The sequence below is a fragment of the Anser brachyrhynchus genome (genome assembly GCF_964034855.1).
Source record: "Anser brachyrhynchus genome assembly, chromosome: 4".
Lineage (NCBI taxonomy): Eukaryota > Metazoa > Chordata > Aves > Anseriformes > Anatidae > Anser > Anser brachyrhynchus.
The window spans coordinates 14601214-14621443 of NC_137698.1; the positions used below are offsets into that span (position 1 = coordinate 14601214).

General features: G+C 62.1%; 2 protein-coding genes across 3 annotated transcripts; both read left to right on the forward strand.

Annotated features, from left to right (window-relative positions):
• The first annotated feature begins 12712 nt into the window (after positions 1-12712).
• LOC308195020 (maestro heat-like repeat-containing protein family member 2B) lies at positions 12713-15024 on the forward strand. 2 transcript variants are annotated; one of them, XM_080591733.1, is made up of 5 exons: positions 12713-12972; positions 13236-13388; positions 14001-14155; positions 14408-14549; positions 14755-15024. In XM_080591733.1, exons 1-5 carry the CDS (start codon positions 12859-12861, stop codon positions 14953-14955), a joined length of 765 nt encoding a protein of 254 aa, XP_080447859.1. In that variant the 5' UTR covers positions 12713-12858; the 3' UTR covers positions 14956-15024. The 2 variants fall into 2 exon arrangements, with proteins under 2 accessions (XP_080447859.1, XP_080447858.1); XM_080591732.1 differs by having other exon boundaries at positions 12940-13388; positions 14755-14980.
• A 364-nt stretch (positions 15025-15388) lies between these two features.
• LOC308195021 (protein maestro-like) lies at positions 15389-18574 on the forward strand. Its single transcript, XM_080591734.1, has 8 exons — positions 15389-15562; positions 15737-15848; positions 15980-16126; positions 16435-16617; positions 16996-17151; positions 17256-17378; positions 17550-17643; positions 17793-18574. Exons 1-7 carry the CDS (start codon positions 15522-15524, stop codon positions 17610-17612), a joined length of 825 nt encoding a protein of 274 aa, XP_080447860.1. The 5' UTR covers positions 15389-15521; the 3' UTR covers positions 17613-17643; positions 17793-18574.
• The last annotated feature ends 1656 nt before the right edge of the window (positions 18575-20230 follow it).

Genomic DNA, 20230 nt, shown 5'->3' on the forward strand with positions numbered 1-20230 from the left:
GATGAGCTTTGGCCTTTCTAATTTTGCCCATGCACAGCCTCGCAACAGCCTTATCATCCTCCTGAGTGGCCCACCCTCTTTTCCAAAGGCCATAAACCCTCTTTTTCTTCCTGAGCTCTCTGTTCAGCTAGGCCGGTCTTCTTCCATGCTGGCTCGTCTTTGGGCACGTGGGGACGGTCTGCTCCTGAGCCTTTAAGATTTCCTTCTTGAAGAGTGCCCAGCCTTCCTGGACTCCTCTGCCCTTCAGGACTGCCTCCCAAGGGACTCTGCCAACCAGTGTCCTGAACAGCTCAAAGTCTGCCCTCCGACAGTCCAAGATAGCAGTTTTACTGATCCCACTCCTGACATCGCCAAGGATAGAGAACTCTACCGTTTCGTGGTCACTCTGCCCAAGACAGCTCCCAACCACCACATCTCCCACCAGTCCTTCTCTGTTTGTGAACAGAAGGTCTAGTGGTGCACCTCCCACCACCCCTGGTAATCTAGTGAAGCAAGTCCAGGAGATGCCAATTGCCTCCTTTTCTTATATATATATATATATATATATATTTTTTTTTTTTCCCTCAGACACATCTGCAAACCAAGCCCATGGAGTCTCCAACAGCAGAAATTGCTTTTTTGTGCTTGTACTGCAGGGGGCCATCGATGTGCCCCGTGGAGGGCAGGTCTGGGCAGTGTCCCCCTGCCCCTGCTGGGACGGTGCTTGGGACAGGGGTGGGACCAGCGCCCCTGGCTCTGGAAGGCCGAGTGCCTGGGGCAGGTCTGCAGCAGCCGTTCTGGGCAGCTCGGTCCCACGCTGGGCAGCGCAGTAGCCTGGGAGGAGGCCCTAAATGGGCTGCAAGTGTTGGGTCTGTCAGGAGAAAATGTGTGCGGCTGTGCACGCTGGGGCACGGTGCTCGAGTAGTGCGGGGATCACAGTCGGGCAGCGGCGATCGGCCCCAATCAGTCTTTCCTTCCCCGGCTTGAGTCGGTGGCTCTGGCCAATGTCCCTGGGATCCAGCCCGGGTCTGCAGCCTGGCAAGAGCTTTGGTGCAGGCAATTTTAGGCCCTTTCAAGCCCGGGACTTCTGGGGTTTTTGGCTCCCAGGGAAGGAGAGCACTGAACTCTTCTCCGGTGCTGGCTTAAGTGACAGCGAGGCATTTTGCTTCCTCTTGCTTTCCAGAAAAAACAGAGGGCTCCCTGGACTCTGAAGAGTGGCAGTGCTATCTGCTTAAGGTACAGCATCCCTGGGGGTGAGGCTGTGGGCAGTTGTGCCCCGACAGCTCCTGGGGCACGTGAACGTGAAAGGCCCGGGCAAAGGGCGAGACAACATTTGCCTCCTGTCGTGTTCCCCCCCAGTTCCTGACGGAGTCGGTGGAGGAGATGCTGGTGGACCAGCCATGGGTCGTGTGCCTGGTGTCATCCCGGGTGACAGAGGTGAGGCGTTGCGCGGGGTCTGGTGCGGCTGTGGTGTGCGTGTGAGTGCCACGAGGTGTCAGGGAGCCCTCCGAGAAGGCAGGGGGGCAGCAGGGGAGCTGTGAGGCTTCCTGGGCTGCTCGGGCATGAAGAGAACAACCCAGGTGAGCAGGAAGCCCTGGGCAGGAGCTTTGGGGTTCTCCCTGGGAGCTGGGGTTAGGGGTTCCCCATGCCACAGGCGTGCTGGGTTTCTTCCTTCCCACGTGGCTTCAGTGGCTTTAACCCACTCGTCCTCTCCCTTCTCCAGGGACCTGGGGCCCCTGGAGAGTGGAACCAGATGGGACCGGGGCTGGGCAGAGAAGCGCACGGAAGGCCGTTGCTGAAAACCACGCAAGGACCGGAGCGAACTGGAGCGATGGAGAGTGGGGATATGCTGTGGGTTTGGGCCATGGGGGTGCTGCCACCTCCGGCCCTGCCCTGTGATGTGTCCCCGTATCCATGGCAGCCCTCAGGGAGGTCACAATGGCTGGGTGCCTCATAGCTGCTGCGGTGAGCGCAGGTGGCCCATTGCTTCTCGGCGGCCACAGGAGGAGGACCTGGAGAGAGATTCTGGGGTGATCCTGCTGTGATGGGGAGGCTGAGAAGATTTTTTGGTGAGGGGCAGGGGGAGGCCGGGGGCTGCATCCCTATGAGTTCCCAGCACGACCAGAGATGGGGACCCCAGCCTGTGCTGTTGGTGCTGGGGAGGATTCCTCTCCAGGCTGGGAGGATGCCTGCCCCAACCTGGTGCGAATCCCCACAGCCAGCCAAGCTGACGCAAACTGTTTGGTTGTTTCCTTCCAGCTTCCTTTGCTTGTGTAGGGGTCAGGACTGGACCTACACGTCATGAGGACGGTGGCAGAGAGACAGGGTCTGAGACTGTTGCCATCTCTGCCACCGTCGTGAATTCCTTGTTAAAGAAGCTGCAAGACAGAGAGGTGAGCTGCGGACATCCCGCTGTGCCGTGGGGGGTTGAGGGCTCCCCTCCACCCTGGGTGCCACCGAGGGGTCTTGCCTGATGGCCCCTCTGTCCTGCTGCTGGTGCCCGGTCCCCAAAGGCTGATCCTGCGGTCACGCTGGGCTGACGCTGCTGCGCTGCCTCCTTTCCCGCAGCAGCTCAGCCTGGAGCTGCCCAAGCATCCATCCTTGTCCTGGCCCTGTACCATGGTCCCAGGCTGGTGCCTGGTGCTTGGTCGGTTCCCAGGGCTGCTGCTCCCTCGGCTCCTTTGTGTAGCTGGACACAAGCTGGGACAGGACGCGGTGGTGCTGCTTGTGGGCTCTCACTCTAGAGTGAGGGGCAGCAGCTCGCAGCTGCCCGGGAATAAGGGCAAAGCAAGTGGTGTCGTGGTCTCTCCCTAGGGTGACCGAGCGGAGACTTACCGCCGCCTCCAGCATGTCTTGCAAGGAGATGATACCCGTCTGCAGAGCGGCGTTGTGAACCGAGTGCTCGCAGAGGTGTCTGGAGACATGAAGGCAGCCCAGGTGAGCTTGTTCTCTAGAAGGGCGAACGGAGCAGCCTGCCTCTCCCCAGCTGTGGGTGTGACATGGAGTGGCGCACAGATGGTTCACTGGGATTCAGGCCTGGGGACTTCCCCAGTGCCCCTGTGGCTGCTCCCTCTCCCAGGGAGCGCATCCCGCTAGGGGAAAGGCCGTATCCAGCCCTGCTCCAGACTGTGCAGAGCGTGGTGAGCTCCTCCACGCCAGGCGACGTGTGCGCCACCTCCCAGGGCCGGAGTTGGGCCGTGCAGTCCCCCAGTTCCTGCCTCGCGCGACTCCTGCTTAACGCAGAGGCTCTGGGGACGCGTCCCAGCTCGGGCACAGCTGTCCCGGGGGTGTTCTGTGGGGGAGACGCGGTCGTCTCGCCAGTGGCTCTGACAGCAAAACGATGAGCTGAAGCCCCGTGGTCCTCACTGGCCAGCAGGGCCTGACCTGGTGCCTCAGCCTTTCTCCTGGGCAGCATTTCACCTGTGGCTCTTTTTCAGGGTGCAATGAACAATGTGACAGCAGCTGCTGGTGACGTCCTGGTGGCTCTGGCTCGTTCCCACTTTGGATTTGTGATGTCCGAGCTCCAGGGCCACCTGAAGACCATGAGGGGAGGAGCATGCCAGGAGTTTGTGCTCACCACCTTGAGCAAACTGGCCAGCAGCTATGGTATGGCCCCTTTGGCCTCGTGCTCTGGGTTATGGTCCATGACGGCCAGGAGCAGGGACCCTGCCCCTCCCTGAACGCTGTTTTGGGCCGGAGGGCTGTGGGGTTGTGGCACCTCCTCGCCTGGAGCTGGGATTTCCGCCCCACCACCCCAATGCCAGTGCTGCAAGGGTGGAAGCTGCTGGGGACTGAACCCGCAGCGACCTCCCCTGTCCCTCTGACACGTCCCCCAGCCCGGCAGCCCCAGCCCTCCTGCCCGCGGTGCTGCTCTGGCTCTGGCTGACCGTGGCTCCCTCTGTCCCTCTGCCTGTCCTCTCTCTGCAGCCCTGCGGTGCATCCCCTTCGTCGAAATGACGCTCCTTGCTCTGCACGCCATGCTGAGACAAGTGGAGAGCAGCCGGATCCTGCGCACCATCTGCAGTGGTGAGTAGAGGGGAAGGGGCCGGGCAGGCCCTCGGTGCCTCGCTCGGATCGCGGCGTGGTCCTGCGCTGGGGGGCAAACTTTGGGAAGGGCAGGGCGGGGGCTGCAATGGTAAGTGCTGGAGGGGAAGAGGCCTGCGAGGAAGAGGAGGAGGAGGAGGAGGAGGAGGAGGTGCGGTGTGCAGAAGGGGAGAAGGGGCACCGTATTTTAGTTCAGATGCCGGGAGCGCAGCACTTGGCAGTCCCAAGCCGACGCCTGGTGAGCCAGGGACTGCTCCACGCAGGCGTGGGTGAGGGAGCCAGGCACGCTGCCTGTTGCAGACTTTGACGAGCTCCTTCCTTCTGGTGCAGTGCTGGAGCAGTGGTCGAGGGCGATCAACGCTTACTTCAACGCCTGGGAGCAGTGCCCCTTCCCTCGCATCGGGGAGAAGCAGCTCTGCGAGCAGGTGTACTCCCTGTTCTGCCACGCTGTGGTAAACTGGCTGGGCCGCCATAAGAAGGAGGAGGTGAGCGCTGCTGGGGCAGCAGCGGGGCTGTGCCTGGCTGGGGCTGCCCGTGCCCCCTGGGTGGGAGCAGAGGGGTGAGGGGAGGGAGCGGGCGGGCTGACGCCGTGCCCGGGGCTGGGGGCTCCCAGCTGGCAAGTGCTTGGGCCCCAGGGCCCTTTGGCAGGGGAATGCTTGCTGTCCTCTGGAGAGAGCCCTTCTGTGGGGCAGAAGGGAAAGGGAAAGCCCTCTCTGTGCAAAGGCAGGCATGTGCTGGGGGACGCCGAGTGCTAGACAGCCCTCAGAGCATCTCGTCTCTTCCCTCTGCAGGACAAGCAGGCCATCTTCGGAGCAGTGACTGCTATGATGGCTGTCGTCCTCCATGATGCGCAGCACCAGGACCGGGTGTGGAAGCAGGTCGTCTGGCTCCTGCAGCAGTACCAGGAGGTCCAAGATACTTCCCGGGTGACAGAGGTGAGGCGTTGCGCGGGGTCTGGTGCGGCTGTGGTGTGCGTGTGAGTGCCACGAGGTGTCGGGGAGCCCTCCGAGAAGGCAGGGGGGCAGCAGGGGAGCTGTGAGGCTTCCTGGGCTGCTCGGGCAGGAAGAGAACAACCCAGGTGAGCAGGAAGCCCTGGGCAGGAGCTCTGGGGTTCTCCCTGGGAGCTGGGGTTAGGGGTTCCCCATGCCACAGGCGTGCTGGGTTTCTTCCTTCCCACGTGGCTTCAGTGGCTTTAACCCACTCGTCCTCTCCCTTCTCTTGTAGAGCCTCCATTATTTCCTGAAGACCTTGGAGGAACTTCACGCTGTCGCCCCCAAGGACAAGCTCCGTGCCATCGCTGCTGCTGTGCACCGCGAGGTAAAGGGAGCCCGTGCCTGTGCTGCTGGCCCAGGTCCTGCAGGCCGGATTGCCACAGAGGGGCAGGGCAGGGCAGGGCGTCCTTCCACCAGGACCTTCCTGGAGGTGCCTCGAGGCTGTGAGCACCCTGATCCTGGCTGTTTTGTGCAGGCCCGAGGGGCAGCTCAGTTCCTTCAGCACTTCCCTCTCAGCCACCTGGCAGGAGGACTCTGGAGTGCCGGGACCCAAAAGGCAGCCTCTGATCGCTGCTCTGCCTGCGATCTTTCTCTAAAATGGACCTTTCTCCCACAGCTTGGGGACGAGACCAGGCAGCACAGTGCAGGCCATAAAGAAGAACTGAGGCAGTGCATTGTGCTTCAAGGTAAGGGAGGGAATGGGACGATGCCTGTCGTGTTCTCCCAACTTCCTTGTGAACCTCAGCCATGGGGTTTTGCTGACTATTCATGCAAAACGTGGTTTCTTGCCCGCAGCTCGAATCTACCCGGAGGAGACGGTCACGTTCCTGCTGTCCCAGCTGAGCAGCGAGAACCAGGGCTCCCGCGGGACAGCGCTGACTCTGCTGGGAGCTGTGGCCCGCTCTGACGGTCAGTACCACAGGCCAGGGCCGCCAGCCAGGGCTGGGGCAGTCAGGGGGCTGAAGCTATTTGCTGTCAGAGCTTTCAGGCCCTGTAATGCAGTAGTAGCGGCAGAAACAAAGTCCTTCTGGGACGCCAGTGCTTCCCCTGCAGTCAGAGCCCAGCCCTGCTGTGCTGTCCCGCTCGTCTGTGAAAAGCCTGGGAGCTTCGAGGGATCCCTTCTGCCATCTGAGCCCTGCCTGAACGCATACCTCTCTGTGTCTCTTGCAGAACCTGCAGTGAGAGAGAAGCTGCCCCTAATTGTAGAGGCCGTGCAGCCCTTGTTCACTGAGTCCGGCACCCAGGTGAGCTCATTTAGGAAGGAACAGCGAGACCAGTGGGGCAGAGAAAGCCCCCAGAGCGGGCAGGTTGTTGTGCTGTACAAAGCCTAGCCCTGACCCCTGGCAGCGAAGGCTTCTCCTGTGCACTCGTTGCCTCTCCACGGGCTGCGAGGGCTGCCCCCAGGCAAAGGTGGCTTCCCTTTGGCTGCTGGCGGGGCAGACCGTAACCACCCTGTCTCCTTGGCAGTTGAGGAGAGCGCTCCTGGGTTTCATCAAGGATCTGCTCAGCGTCAGCATCCCGAGCTGCTTGGCATGGGATGTGGTGGCGCACATCTTTGTCGAGTTCAGGCGGGCCTCGGACAGACTGGTAAGGACAGAGCGGGACACCCGCGGCTCGGTCCCGTGCCCAGGCTGTGCCGAGAGCTCCCTCAGTGGCACTCGCAGCATCGCCTGGGCCCCGCAGAACCTCGTGTGCCCGACAGCCCTGTGCAGCGCTCGCTGCTCCCAAGCTGCCCAGCACTTCCTTGGGGCTGGGACGTGGCCCCTGAGTGGGGCCTGGCTGTCCTCATCCTCCACAGAGCCTCCTGAGGTGGGAGCTGAGAGTAATGGGGGGTTTCCCAACGCTGTCTTGCAGGCGGTAGAAGACGTCCAAGAGGAAAGAGACCTTCAGGCCCAGTGCATAGGTATCCTGGAGTCTCTGGATCTCTCTGTGGAAGGGATGACCGAAGTAAGTGGTCCTGCTCCCTGCTGCTGCAGCCACTTTTCACCTTCAGGGTGTTTTTGCCAGCCCTCGCCTGCCCCCCCGGAGCTCGACCCTAATGGGCTCCAAGGGATGCGCAAGCCATCCTTTTCACCTCTGAGCCGAGATGGGAATGCTGATGTGCCAAACTTCCTCCTCCTCCTCTGCAGCTCTTGTGGCCACGGCTCCTGCAGTACGTGGTGCCGGCCCAGTACTGCGGCATGCTGGTCCCGCTGTTGCGTTGTCTCCAAGCCCTGATCGAGAGGCAGAAGCAAACGGAAGGGCAAGAGGACACCGAGAAGCCTGCTGACGTCCAGGAGCAAGGTGGGACCAGAAGGTGCCCCAGCAACCTGTGCCGGGCTCGGCCAGGGGCCTGCCTGGTGCATGCCTCCCTGCACCCTGGCAGCCCCCAGGCCAGCTCTGCAGCTGCATGGGTACTCTCAGCCCCGCGTCGGGGCGTCGAAGGTGCGAGGGGCTGGGTGCAGAGGTGCTCAGGGGCTCACCCTGCCTTTTTTCCTCCTTGCAGCCAAGAAGCCCACGCCACAGGCCCTACTGGTTCGGCTGTTGGTGAGTAGCGGGGCCCCGGGGCAAGAGCTTTTCTGGCCAGGGGCAGGGGGAAATGCTGGGGCAGGGATGCTTTTGCTGGCAGCCCCGAGGAGGAGGCAGCGCGTCCCAGCGTGCCCAAGCCCACGAGCTGGGGATCCCGCTCCCTCCCTGGGGCTGGAAGCACGTGGGGGGAGGCGCCGAGACAGAGTCGAGCTCCCTCGTGAGAGAAGCCACGTCCCTGGTGGAAGGAGTGACCCCGTCTCTCTCTGTCCTCGTCTAGGTGGTGGCGGCTTGTGATCAGTGCAGAGAATGCGCGGTTGCTGCCCTACAGCTGCTGCAGGCCCTGCAGAGCAGGATCCACAGCTCCCTGAGGGGACTGTGGCCGATCTCCATCCCCTGCATGCTGCAGTACCTTGAAGGTAAGGTGCCAGTGTGGAGGGCCGGGCTCAGGAGAGCTGGAGGGGGCAGAAAAACAGCCTCCCAGCATGGCGTAGGGGAACCGCTGCCGTCCCCCTTCCAGGCAGCCAGCGTGGAGGCTGGGGGCAGCGATCTGCTGGGATCAGCTCGTCCCAGGGGTGGACGGGGCCATCGATGTCCCCGTGGAGGGCAGGTCTGGGCAGTGTCCCCCTGCCCCTGCTGGGACGGTGCTTGGGACAGGGGTGGGACCAGCGCCCCTGGCTCTGGAAGGCCGAGTGCCTGGGGCAGGTCTGCAGCAGCCGTTCTGGGCAGCTCGGTCCCACGCTGGGCAGCGCAGTAGCCTGGGAGGAGGCCCTAAATGGGCTGCAAGTGTTGGGTCTGTCAGGAGAAAATGTGTGCGGCTGTGCACGCTGGGGCACGGTGCTCGAGTAGTGCGGGGATCACAGTCGGGCAGCGGCGATCGGCCCCAGTCAATCTTTCCTTCCCCAGCTTGAGTCGGTGGCTCTGGCCAATGTCCCTGGGATCCAGCCGGGGTCTGCAGCCTGGCAAGAGCTTTGGTGCAGGCAATTTTAGGCCCTTTCAAGCCCGGGACTTCTGGGGTTTTTGGCTCCCAGGGAAGGAGAGCACTGAACTCTTTCTTCTCCGGTGCTGGCTTAAGTGACAGCGAGGCATTTTGCTTCCTCTTGCTTTCCAGAAAAAACAGAGGGCTTCCTGGACTCTGAAGAGTGGCAGTGCTATCTGCTTAAGGTACAGCATCCCTGGGGGTGAGGCTGTGGGCAGTTGTGCCCCGACAGCTCCTGGGGCACGTGAACGTGAAAGGCCCGGGCAAAGGGCGAGACAACATTTGCCTCCTGTCGTGTTCCCCCCCAGTTCCTGACGGAGTCGGTGGAGGAGATGCTGGTGGACCAGCCATGGGTCGTGTGCCTGAGCCGGGAGCTGAGCCAGCAGCTGAGCAACCCCTCCAGCAGCGCCGAGGACAAGGTTTGCGCCCTGCCTGCGCCCTCCTGGCAGCACAGCCCCGGGGCACCCAGCTCCGGGGCTGGGGCTGAAGGAGCGCGTTCCCTGTGCGGGCTGTCGTCACCGCTCCCCCTGCCCTCGCCCCAAAGATGCTTCCCTCCGTGCTGCCCAGGGTCGGCTACAGCCGGGCGCCGCGGCTGCTCCCTGGGCTGTTGGGGCCTGTCGCGGCCAGGCCCTGTCCTGACAAGTCGCGCCGTTACCACGTCTCGGTCTCGGTCTCTTCTCTTTCAGAACTTCCTGTACCAGGCTCTCGGCACGGTGCTGGCCTCTTGTCGGCAGCTCACCCACGTCCAAGGGCAGCTGCTGAAATACTTAAAAGAAACAGATGCCACCAGCCCATGTGACAGACAGGTGAGGTTTCCTCTCCTGCCCCTGCTCTGCCCGGTGTCCCCTCGTCCCAGCCCTGCTCCGGACCTTTTTCATTTCCTTGTAGCTGCTGTTTCCCTCGGGCAATGTCCTGCCTTGCCGTCGTAGCTGGCCAGGACTGGCCAGCGTGTGCCACAGCTCACTCCCATTTCTCCATCACTGCAGGGAATAGCTTCAGTGGTCTCCTATGCTGCTGAGCGCCACTTCTACCTGGCCCTGGATGCAATGCGCGAGTTCACCCAGTGGCTCATCGCATTCGACAGACGTCGAAAGGTAATGGGTGCAGGGTTTTAGTGTTCGGCCTTCTCTTGCCCTGTTCTCACTTCCTGAGCAGTGGCGGCCGAGTCGTGGCAGCCACATTGCATTTACCCCTCCCGTAAGAGCTACCTAAGACGCACTGCCCCCTCCAGAAAGCTGAGGGCCAGGAGCCGGAACCCTGTGAGCTCTTGCTGGCTCTGCCCCTCACCTGGGGGCCATGGGCAAGCCTTTCATGGCCAGTACGCCACTGCCGGGCACAGGCTGCTCACCTCAGGGCAGGAATGGGACAAACTCCTTCGGATGGTTTTCCACGGCCCTGCACAGCTGAGCCACACAGCCCCTTACAGCCCCGCTCCCCAGCCCCACAAATTCGTCGAGTCCTGGGGCACAGCAGGGCCAGCGGACTGACATCTCGGGGCATCTTACTCAACACAGGCGCAGAAGGGACACCAGAGAGCTCAGGCCGCTTGGGCTGCAGCCATGCTTACCTATGGCAAGGTTGCACTGCACGCGCCCAAGTCAGAACTGCTGGCCTGCGTGGAGGAAGACATCCTGGCCAACATCCTGGAGCTCTTCCATGCCTGCAGAAAGGTAGGAGCGTGGGGCACAGAGGGGCAGGGAGGGCTGGGGGCCCCCACGTGCCGAGGTGGACGGTCTCTTTCTGAACGTCCCCTGAGTGGTTTGTCCTGAATGTCCAGGACCAACCCCAGCCCCTAAGAACCCCTCGCCCGTGTTCCTCTCCCAGCTCTTCAAGCAGTTCAACTGGTGTTTTTCTCTCTCGGGTCTCAGGAACTGCAGCACAAGCTCGCCCTGCTGAACAGCATCAAGGAGGTCACCTGTGCCATCCAGGCTGCGGACACCAAGCACAGCTTCAGGCTCTGCAAGAAGCCGGAGGTGCTAGAGATCCTGCTGGTGAGTGCCTGGAGCCGGGGCTGCCCGCAGGGGAGGTGCGATGGTCTCCCCCGGCCACCCACCAGCTCCTGAGCTACCGAAGCCTTGTCCCCAGCTTCTGGGCCCTGGGGAGCTGGCACTCGGTGGCTGGGGAGCACGGTGGCTCTGTGGTGGCCGTGGGGATGAAGGGGCTGGTGCGGGCGCAGGCCTGTCAGCAGAGCCGGCTCCTGGGGCGGGTGGGCAGGCTCTCCGTGCCACTGCCCGCCCTGAGTGCGTCTCTCTGGGACTTGCAGGACTTGATGGAGGAGGATGCCTGCGACACCCCTGTGTCCCAAGTGCATCTCAAGATGCTTCAGCTCCTGGAGCAGCTGAGGTGAGGTCTGTGCCCCAGGCTGTGGGGGCTCGCTGTGCGTCCCAGCCCAGCCGGCTGGTGCAGCCCCAGTGGTCTCGAGTACGGGGCAGGGAGCTGCGCGGCTCTGGGCCGGGACGGCGTGCCCCGTCCTGGGTGACTTCCGAAGGCCGGGGGGCTGTTGGGGCTGGGGGGCCGCATCCACAGAGACGGGGCTGGGCTGTCATGGTCAGCGAGCCATGAGCGCTGTGCCGGCAGAAAGGCCCTGGCTCTCCAGGGGACGGGAAGGGCAAGGAACGGGCACCTGGGGGGGGTCTCCTTGCCCCTGGGGGTGAGTGCTTGGCCGCTGCCAGGGAGCTGCCAGGAACTGCCGGAGCTGGAGCTCACCAGCACGGGCTGGGGGGGCCGGGTCTGGGGCTCAAACCCAGTCGGCGTTTGGGCCACTCTGGAGATTGCTGGTAAACCCCCTCACTGTTCTCTCCTTCTTTTCTCCATCCAGCACGCTGAAGCCTTGCATGGACTGGGAGAACAGGTGCTCCCAGGTGGCTGTGTGCTGCTGGAGAGTCCTGTCGTGCCCTCCTGAGGAGACAGAGCTGCAGGTACCTGCCAGCCCTTCCCTGCACACCTCAGCGCTCCCTGTGCCCTGGCAGCTGCCGCGGTGCTCAGCCTCACTCCTCCTTTCCCGTTTTCAGTCTCTGCAGGCATCGTGTGAGGAAGCTCTGGGCCAGCTTGTGTCAGCCCTTCTCAAAGCAGAAGGGACCTCCAGCGCCTTCGCGGACGTGGTCTCCGTGAGTATCCATGAGGCAGTGGGGCAGAGTTGGGGCCTTAGGGGATGCCCAGAGGAGGATCCGTTCCCTGCCGCAGTGCCAGGGCAGGCAAAGGAACGGGCCCTGTGGGAGGCAAAGCCAAGAGCCAGGCTCCCAAGTGCCAGGCTGGCACAGGGAGATGCCGGTGGGGAAACGGCTCCTGGGTGAGGGCAGGGGTGCGTGGAGCGAGCGGGGCAGGGGGGTGGCAGTGCCGGTGCTCGGCGGGGCTGGGGCCACGCGGAGCCGCAGGGCAGGCCCTGCGGGAAGGGGCCAGAAGAGGAGGGAGGCAGAGAGGGGTGCTGGGGAGAGAAGGACACCCGTCACGAGACGCATGTGCTCCACCCCAGATCTTGCTGCGCCACCTCACGTCAACGAAAGCATGGGAGCGAGAGAGGGCCCTGCAGGTCTGCGCCCAGCTGCTGGGCACTTACGAAGAGCTCTTCAAGTGTTCGGTGAGTAGGGAGCCCCGCGTGCCCCGTCCCCTCTCCTTGCTGGCCACGGCCCCGACGCCTGGCCATGGCCTGGGGAGGCGAGCAGGCACTGGGCTGCCTGCGAGCTTCCTCCTGCCTCTCGCCCCCGCAGAGGGAACGCACCTGCTCGCAGTTTGGCTCCTTGGTCGGCGTGCTGGGGCCTCTGCTGAGCGACTCCCAGGCCACGTCCCGGCAGAGGGCAGGGGCCTGCCTCAGCTGCCTCCTCCGGATCCAAGGTGAGGAAAGCGGGTTCTTCCTGGCCCCCATCAGCCCCATCTTCTCTTCCTTCCCTGCCCAGCGAGGGCTTTTGTTTACGTCCCTTCCCAGCCAGTCAAGAAACACTGTCGCGACGAATGAGGGGAGTGGACGGGGCGCTCTGTGGCCCTGCACAATCACCGTTCCCACTAAGAAATCGGTTGGAAGCGAGCTCCTGCCCCCTCCTCAGTGAGCAGCGTCTGCGCTGAGGAATTTGCGGGGAGGTTTGCTCCCTCCCGGAGACGCTGGTGCCCGGTGCAGGACCTGGGGACGCAGCAGCTGGGAGCAGAGGCCTGCGGCTGCTGGGACCCCACAGCCCCAAAACAGCTCCAGGGGAAGGAGGGCTCTGTGCGGCCCGGGATGTGTCAGCCACGGAGCCGGGCTGGTGGCATCCTGCCACGGGAGGGTTGGGAGGGCCCTGGCCTTTGCTCCCCAGCCTCCTCTATCCACGTCTGGCGCCAGAGATTCAGTTCCCCTAACCAGGACTCCCTTCTCTCACAGCATGTGGCATGACGAAGGCCAGGAGAGCGGTGCTCCAAGTGCCTGACTGCAAGGAGCTGTGTGAGAGGCTGAAGAGCATGGAGGACGGGTCTCTGTGTGAGGACCCTGCCAAAATAGCGAAGGTAACTGGCTCCAGAGAGTGAGGTGGGGGCCCCAGTGCATTTGTCAGGAGGTGCGTTTCGCACGCAGGGAAACAAGACGAGAGGAGATGGTTCTAAACCCCTCCGCTGCAGGAAGTACAAAAAAGCAGCGTATGCACAGAGGAGTGTGCCCTGAGTGCCCTCTCAGTGACCAGCGAGCTGCTGAGCTCAGAGGCCCCTGGAGTTTCCTTTCTGTTCTAAAGAGCCGGAGCAGAGCTGTGACAGTGTCTCTCCTGTCTCTCCAGGGGGTTTGCCAGTACTTCCCCCAGGGACAGGCCAGGAGCTTCATGGACGCCATCATGAAGACCTTCGAATGCGCTAACGAGGAGCGTGCACAGGCAGCTGGCGACTGGATGATCGTATTCCTGGAAGCGTGCGGAAAGGAAATACGTCCAGAGGTAAGGGAGACCCTTGTTCCCCTCGGCCTTGACTTCTCTCTGTTGGCTGTTGTGCTGCACCTCGTGTGGGCTGAAGAAATGCAGCCCGAGCGTGAAGCTGAGGGGACCGCTGCTGCTTGACACGTTCTGCTCTGTGCGGTCCTCTGACGAGGACTCAGGCACTGCACTCTCAAGTCTCCCGTCGGCGCAGGTCCTTGCCCCGGGCGAGGCAGTTACCGCTGGGACACACCAACCTTCCCGTTCCTCCCCACTGCCTGCAAGGTGTCAGAGCCTGCTGGGTTGCGATCTCCCATCGCTGCAGCCGTGCGCCGGCGATTATCCAGGCTGTTGGGCATAAAACGTGCCCAGGCCTTCGGTGTGCTCAAATCGCTCAGCTGCTGCCACCGCCGGCCCCAGGCACACGCAGCGACGGAGGGGGGTGTGCGCGTGTGCACGTTGGTGTGCGTCAGCGCCGAGAGCACACGCGCCCCCAGCCGTGAGGCAGGGCTCAGGGACGAGGGCTTGTCAGCGTGCCAAGGCGGCAGGCGTTGCTCAGGCGCCGAGTGACCGTGCTGGGGTCCTGCACAGGCAAAGGATACGCTGAGGTGTGCCATCTCGCCCCTTGCCTTGCAGGTGCCTGAAGTCGTGAACATCCTGTGGAAGGCCATGTATACCATGCAGCAGGGCACCCTCAGGGACCTGCTCTTCAAGGCAGCCCGTCTCCTGGCCGGCTTCCACCCCCAGCCTGTGGTGGACAGCCTCCTCCAGACAGAACTGCCCTCAGAGAGGTATGTGCGCTCCCCCCTTGCCCCGCTGTGGCCAAACAGCAACCCCAGGCTTGCCTGCGGTAGGCAGATCCAGGGAAGCAGCAGGTCCCATTCCTCCCCCAGAAGCCTGGGCTCTGCGAGATCGTGCGCTCGTGCCTCTGGGGAAGCAGGCATCGTATGCCCGCTGCTGGCGAGGAGAGCGTTTGGCCTCTGGGGAGGGCACCAGGGCTGCCAGAGGACGGGGCTCACGGGTGAACGTCTGGTTGCTTGCAGAGACATGGTGCAGCTCTGGAGGAGCCTGGGCAGCAGCGACCTCGGGCCTCAGGTCCTGAGGCACTTAGCAGAGAGGCTGGACAAGGCACCTAAAACCAGACCTTTGTGCAACGATGCTGATCAAGAGCTGCATCGTCTCAAGGTATGTTCGTCGGCAGAAGCATTTCTGCAGCTTCCCACCTGCTTTCTAACTTAGCTCATCAGGGTGAGGGAGTTGGGAGTCATCCGAGGCTGTCCCAGGTGTGAGACCTGCCGGCAGGAAGAGTCCCCCAGGGGGACAGGGGCACCAGCGGGCTGGTGGGAAAGGCGGTGTTTAACAGGTTCTTGTGGGTCACATTTCCCTGCAGCTCCTCTGTGCGATCTCTGAGGTGGTGTCTGCTCTGCTGACCGCGGAGGCAGTCCGGGACCTGCTTCCTCACCTCCTTCCAGTCCTCCTGCAGTGGGTCAGCAACGAACTGGGGGTAGAGTTGCTGTTTCCCCCTCTGAGTCCTCCAAGAGGACTCCTCCTCTTCAAGGACATGGGACAAGAGGAGCAGTTGTGCGGGTAAGGAGCAGCAGGGGCAGGGAACTGGGGGCTTCAGTTCCCCAGCCAGGCACGTTTGTTCGTGGTGCTGAGGGAGCCAAAGGGCTGCCCTGTTTCCCAAGCCTGCCCTGTTTCCCAGGTGTGGAAACGGGTCGCCGGGGCTCGTTTGACTTCTGTCCTCTGCTGGAGAAGGATCCCAGACGGGATCGTTCCCAGGATGTCCCCAGGGGATGTTCCCAGACGGGACGGGACCGAAGGCTGCTCTCGGCCTGTCTCCTCTGCGTCCCCGATTACAGCGTGTCCTTCCTCTCTCTGGACCGATCCAGGAGAGACCGGGCGTCAAACCCTGCGCAGGGCTGGCAGCTCTCGGGACAGGGGAGACCCCAGGCGTGAGGCAGCTCGGGGCGCTGGGACCGGGGCGTTTCGGCAGAGCCAAGACAAAACTTCCCCTCCGGTGCCACGATGTGAGATTTCTGTGGGTTTTCTTTCGCCAGACTCTACTGTGATGCTCTGGAGCAAGTGCTGAGAAGATGCCTGGACGAGAGGTGGCAGCAGGTGCTTTGCAGGCATGGAGTGTGGCCATCCCTGGACATGCCTCAGTGGCACTGCAACAGCGTGCAGCTGCTGACCAGGTGAGAGCCCAGCGGGTGGCTGTGCCCCGGGAAGCAGCCGCAGGACCCTTCCCGTGTGCCTGGGGAGCTCTCCTGGGAGGCAGGGCAGCGCCTGCGTCGCAGCAGGGGACGTTTCGGGCCGTGGCCCGTGGCCTTCCCACCTGACCACGTCACCTGCTTGTGCTCTGTGTGCAGTGTGCTGCTCCGTGCCCGGCTCGTCTCGCGTGCGCTCATACAGACCTTCCTGCCGTGGCTGCACTCCCCCTTGCCAAACCTGCAGGTCACGGCGCTGGCTTTCTTCGCTGAGGTGAGGCGGCGCGTGGGGCGGGGCGGGCTCAGAGGGCTTTTCGGAAGAAACTGCTGCTTGGGGTGTCTCTTTATGGAAGAGACCAGCCGAGGTCCCATGCCAGCACTAACAGACCTTTGGCTGTCTTGTAGCTGATGAAGGACCCGCCAGCTGAGGGGAAGGATCTCCTGAAGCCCCTGGTACGGCTCTTCCTGGAGAAGCTGCAGCATCCGAGCTGTGCTGTGCAGCACATGGCAGCGAGAGGCCTGGGCAGTGCTGTCAGTGGCTTGCCCAAGAAGGTGAGGCGCACTTTCCTCTGCTCTGGCTGCAGCCCCCCAGCAGAGAGCCGGGCAGAGGCTGAGTGAGAGCCAAGCAGAGCCGCGGGGCAGTTCGGGAGCCTGGGGCAGAGCAGCACGGGCAGATGGGGGCTTCCCAACGGCCAGGCTGCTCTCCAAGCTCAGCACGGTGGCAGCGGGGAACCGTGCGAGTGCCGTTCGTCACGGGGTTGTGCCGCAGCCGCACCCCCTTGCCGAACAGACGTGGGGAGAAAGGGTGGGCATTGCAGGCAGGAGCCACGAGCAGCTTGTGCGCATCTTTGGCGTTGCAGGTTCAAAAGCACAAGAGGAGCATCGTGGCAGCACTGGAGCGTGAAATGAGGAACGTGGACCATCCAGAGGTGGCTGCGGAGAGCATGTTGGCCCTGGCAGAAATATTTGCAAAGCAGACGGTGAAGGGCTTGGGCGGGGCCTTCAGACGCATCGCCCGCTCCACCAGGAAGTTCCTTGATGCCGTGAGTGAACCTACTTTTCTCCCACTTGTCCAAGGGGCGTGGGGTGGGCAGGGGCCTGCCCGTGCTGCGTGGAGGTGCTCCTCCAGGCAACCAGCTGCCGTGGCCCCTCTCTCTCTCTCTCCTGCGGGTGGGACGCACCGAGCGCCCCGGCACTCAGGTGCCATTTCTTAGGGGTGGGACGAGGAAGGGACCTTCCACATGGCAGGGAAGGGGCCGGGATGAGGTGACCTCGTTCTGGAGCTGGTTTCCAAAGCGCCACTGCCAACAGCGCTGTGCTCGCTCGCCCTCAGTTGTCAGTCCCTGATGCTTCGTTGTTGCAGAGAGGCTGGGAGACGATGCATTCGTGACCCAGCTCACAGATGGCTTTCTGGGTTGCAGGAGCAAGAGGACCTTCGTTTTGCGGCCTTCAGTCTCTACACGGCCCTGGCTGCTGGCGCCAAGGACAATCTCACCACGTTCTTCAGCGGAGAAGTGGAGCAGATATTGGGAAGCCTCTTCCTGCACCTCCAGGACCCCAGCTGTGCAGTATCCAGCGTAAGAACCCCCTGAGCTTATTTGCCAACCCACAGAAAGGCTCCCTGAGGAGCTGCCTCCCTGGCAAGGGAGAAGGAACGACCGAGCACAATGCTCTTTTCCAGGTTTGCAGGACAGCCCTCTATGTCTGCGCTCCTTTCGTCGAGCCAAAGGGGCTGCAGGTAGTCGTCAAGAATGCCATCGGGCGCAGTGGAGCACAGCTGCAGAGCGAGGTCTGCTCTTACCTGGTGAGTGAGCCCTGTCCCGGGGCGACGCTGGGGCCACGGGGCCCGGCACCGAGCGGGGAGCATGGCGTGACGCGTCCGTCCGTCCCGCCGCATGCTCCCCGGGAGTCTGAGGGCTCGGCAGCGAGGCCTCTCCGGCCCAAGCAGAATTCACACCTCCCTGCTCTCCCCCAGGAGACACATGCTCCCGAGCTGCTGAAGACACTGAAGCGCCAGCAGAAGCCACCACTGGAGTAGCGGTCCACAGATGCCACTCTCCACGTCCTTGGTGAGAGCCGGGACGGAGCTCTCTGCTCCGCTCCCACCGGGGCGGCCCAGGGGCCGCCAAGCGCTGCCCCAGCCGCCTTCCCTACGGTGCCCAGGAGGGCACGGCCAGGGGCCGTATCTTGACACTGCCTCTTCTTCCCCACGCTACAGAAGCCAGCCCGGAGCACAAAGAAGGCAGCCCAAAGCATGCTGAAGACATCCCAGAGCATGCAGAAGATCTCTCGGGGCACACAGAAGACGTCCCCGAGCTTGCAGAGGCCTGAGCACCCACAGAATAAAAATCCAGAGAGCACAGCGGCTGTGGACTGGGTCCTTCCCAGGGTGGCATTGGTGGGAGCTGGGGCCAGGCAGCGCTGCCTGCAAACCTCTCAGCACTGGTGGGATGGGGAGGGTCAGGGCCAAAGCACCAGTGCTCCGATCCCCCCATCCATGTCCAAATGTAGTCCCAAAGCTGGGAAAAAACAAGAAAACCTTGAAGAAAATTGGGAGGCCTGCAGCTTGTGTAGTCTTTTAGCTGAACGAAAGAGACAGGCAGCCTTGAGCTAGCAGAAGCAAGGAAGATAAGGGATAAAAGGTTAAAAAGAAGAAGGAGAAAACCAGCTCCAGACTGGTTTTCCAACTATAGTTACCTTTTGCTCAATAAGGGTCATTAACATATTAAAAATCACGCCCATCAAAATGCTAATGTATGCTGATGTGGGATTTGGTGTCCTCCCCTCCACCACTGTTCCTTTGTAATGAGCACACTCAGTAGAGATAAGTTAGGTGAGCTATGACAGCCAATCAAAAGTAACCAAAGAGAGAGTTTTCACAAGTTTGCTGTGTATAAATTACGGTGATTCGAGTCAGAGGTGTGCTTGCTTTGAGAAAGATCGCCAAGCACCCGACTCTGCAGAGTTATATAATTAATTATTTAATTAAACGACCTTCATGTGGATTCTGACTCTGTGTGCTTGTTGGCGCGGGCACGAACCTACGGACTACACAAACACGGCCTGGGGCAGAAAGAAAGCAAAACGGGGGGGCTGCTGATGGCGGCTGGGATCACAGCTGGGGAAACTGGGCTGGGGCACGAAAACAGAGGTGAAATGTTGCACGTTGGGGCTCAACGCCAGTCTTTGTGCACTAGCTTTGGGGCCCTATGTGAAGATGGAGTCATCATCTGTCTTTGGGGGGCTCAAAATGAGCCGTGTTTGGCTGGTTTTCAGGCTCAGCAATGCAGGCAGTCCTGTGGTTTCCAGCCTTTATAGGAGGCTCGTTGGGCAGCTGTGGGCGGCTTGAAAAGGGAGACTACCTGCTGTGTTTTGTGGGCCCAGCCAGGCTCATCTGTCCAGCCTGGGGGCTCAGAAATGGAGAGTAAGCAGCACGTTTTGGGATCTCGGAATCGAGCCCAGTGCCAGTGTACTCAGGCTCAGAAACTGAACCCACCGGCTGCTTTGGGGCCAAGCCCTCAGCCAGGCCAGACTGTATTAGTTACTATGTATACAGTGCACAACTATAGGGCGTCTGGCATTAACATTTCAGTTAGAACAGCGATCGAGTTGCCCAGGCTTTTGGGACAAGCACCAGCTGTAATTACCTGCAGACAGGTAATTACACGCACAACACAGCCGGTCAGCGTTCACACAACATGTGAGCACAGCACGAAGATGAAGACCGACCGTCGTGACAGAGACGCATTTACAGCCCTGCCTACGCCCGGGCTGGCTCCAACGCGACTGGAGGGGGCCGGGAACCGGGAACAGGGGCCGGGAATTGGGGCCGGGAACCGGGAACAGGGGCCGGGAACCGGGAACAGGGGCCGGGAATTGGGGCCGGGAACCGGGAACAGGGGCCGGGAACCGGGAACAGGGGCCGGGAATTGGGGCCGGGAACCGGGAACAGGGGCTGGGAACCGGGAACAGGGGCCGGGAACCGGGAACAGGGGCCGGGAATTGGGGCCGGGAACCGGGAACAGGGGCCGGGAACCAGGAACAGGGGCCGGGAATTGGGGCCGGGAACCGGGCACAGGGGCCGGGCCTCGCCGCGCGGCTGCCGTTACCACAGCGCCGCCTGGCGGGCGTGAGGCAGCCCCTCAGCGCCCTTGCTGAGGAGACCGTTCCATGGCTGTTAGGTGGCCGTTACAGTCGTTATGTGGTCGTTAGGGCTGTTAGATGGCCGTTTCTGCCTCAGCTTTGCCATTCTTCACCAGAAGAAACGAGTCTGACACCCAAAGTTGAGGTTCCCCGTGGTCTGAGTGCTGCCAGCCCAGTGATAGATAGCACAGGTGGCTCAGCAGTTAGTTCCGTTGGCTTGTCAAAGCAAGCAAAATTTAATCACACAGTCACAGAATCATCTAGGTTGGAAGAGACCTCCAAGATCACCTAGTCCAACCTCTGACCTAACACGAACCAGTCCTCCACTAAACCATACCACTAAGCTCCACAATTAAACGTCTTTTAAAGACCTCCAGGGATGGTGACTCAACCACTTCCCTGGACAGCCCATTCCAATGCCTACCAACCCTTTCAGTAAAGAAGTTTTCCTACTATCCAACCCAAACCACCCCTGGCGCAACTTTAGCCCATTCCCCCTCGTCCTGTCACTGG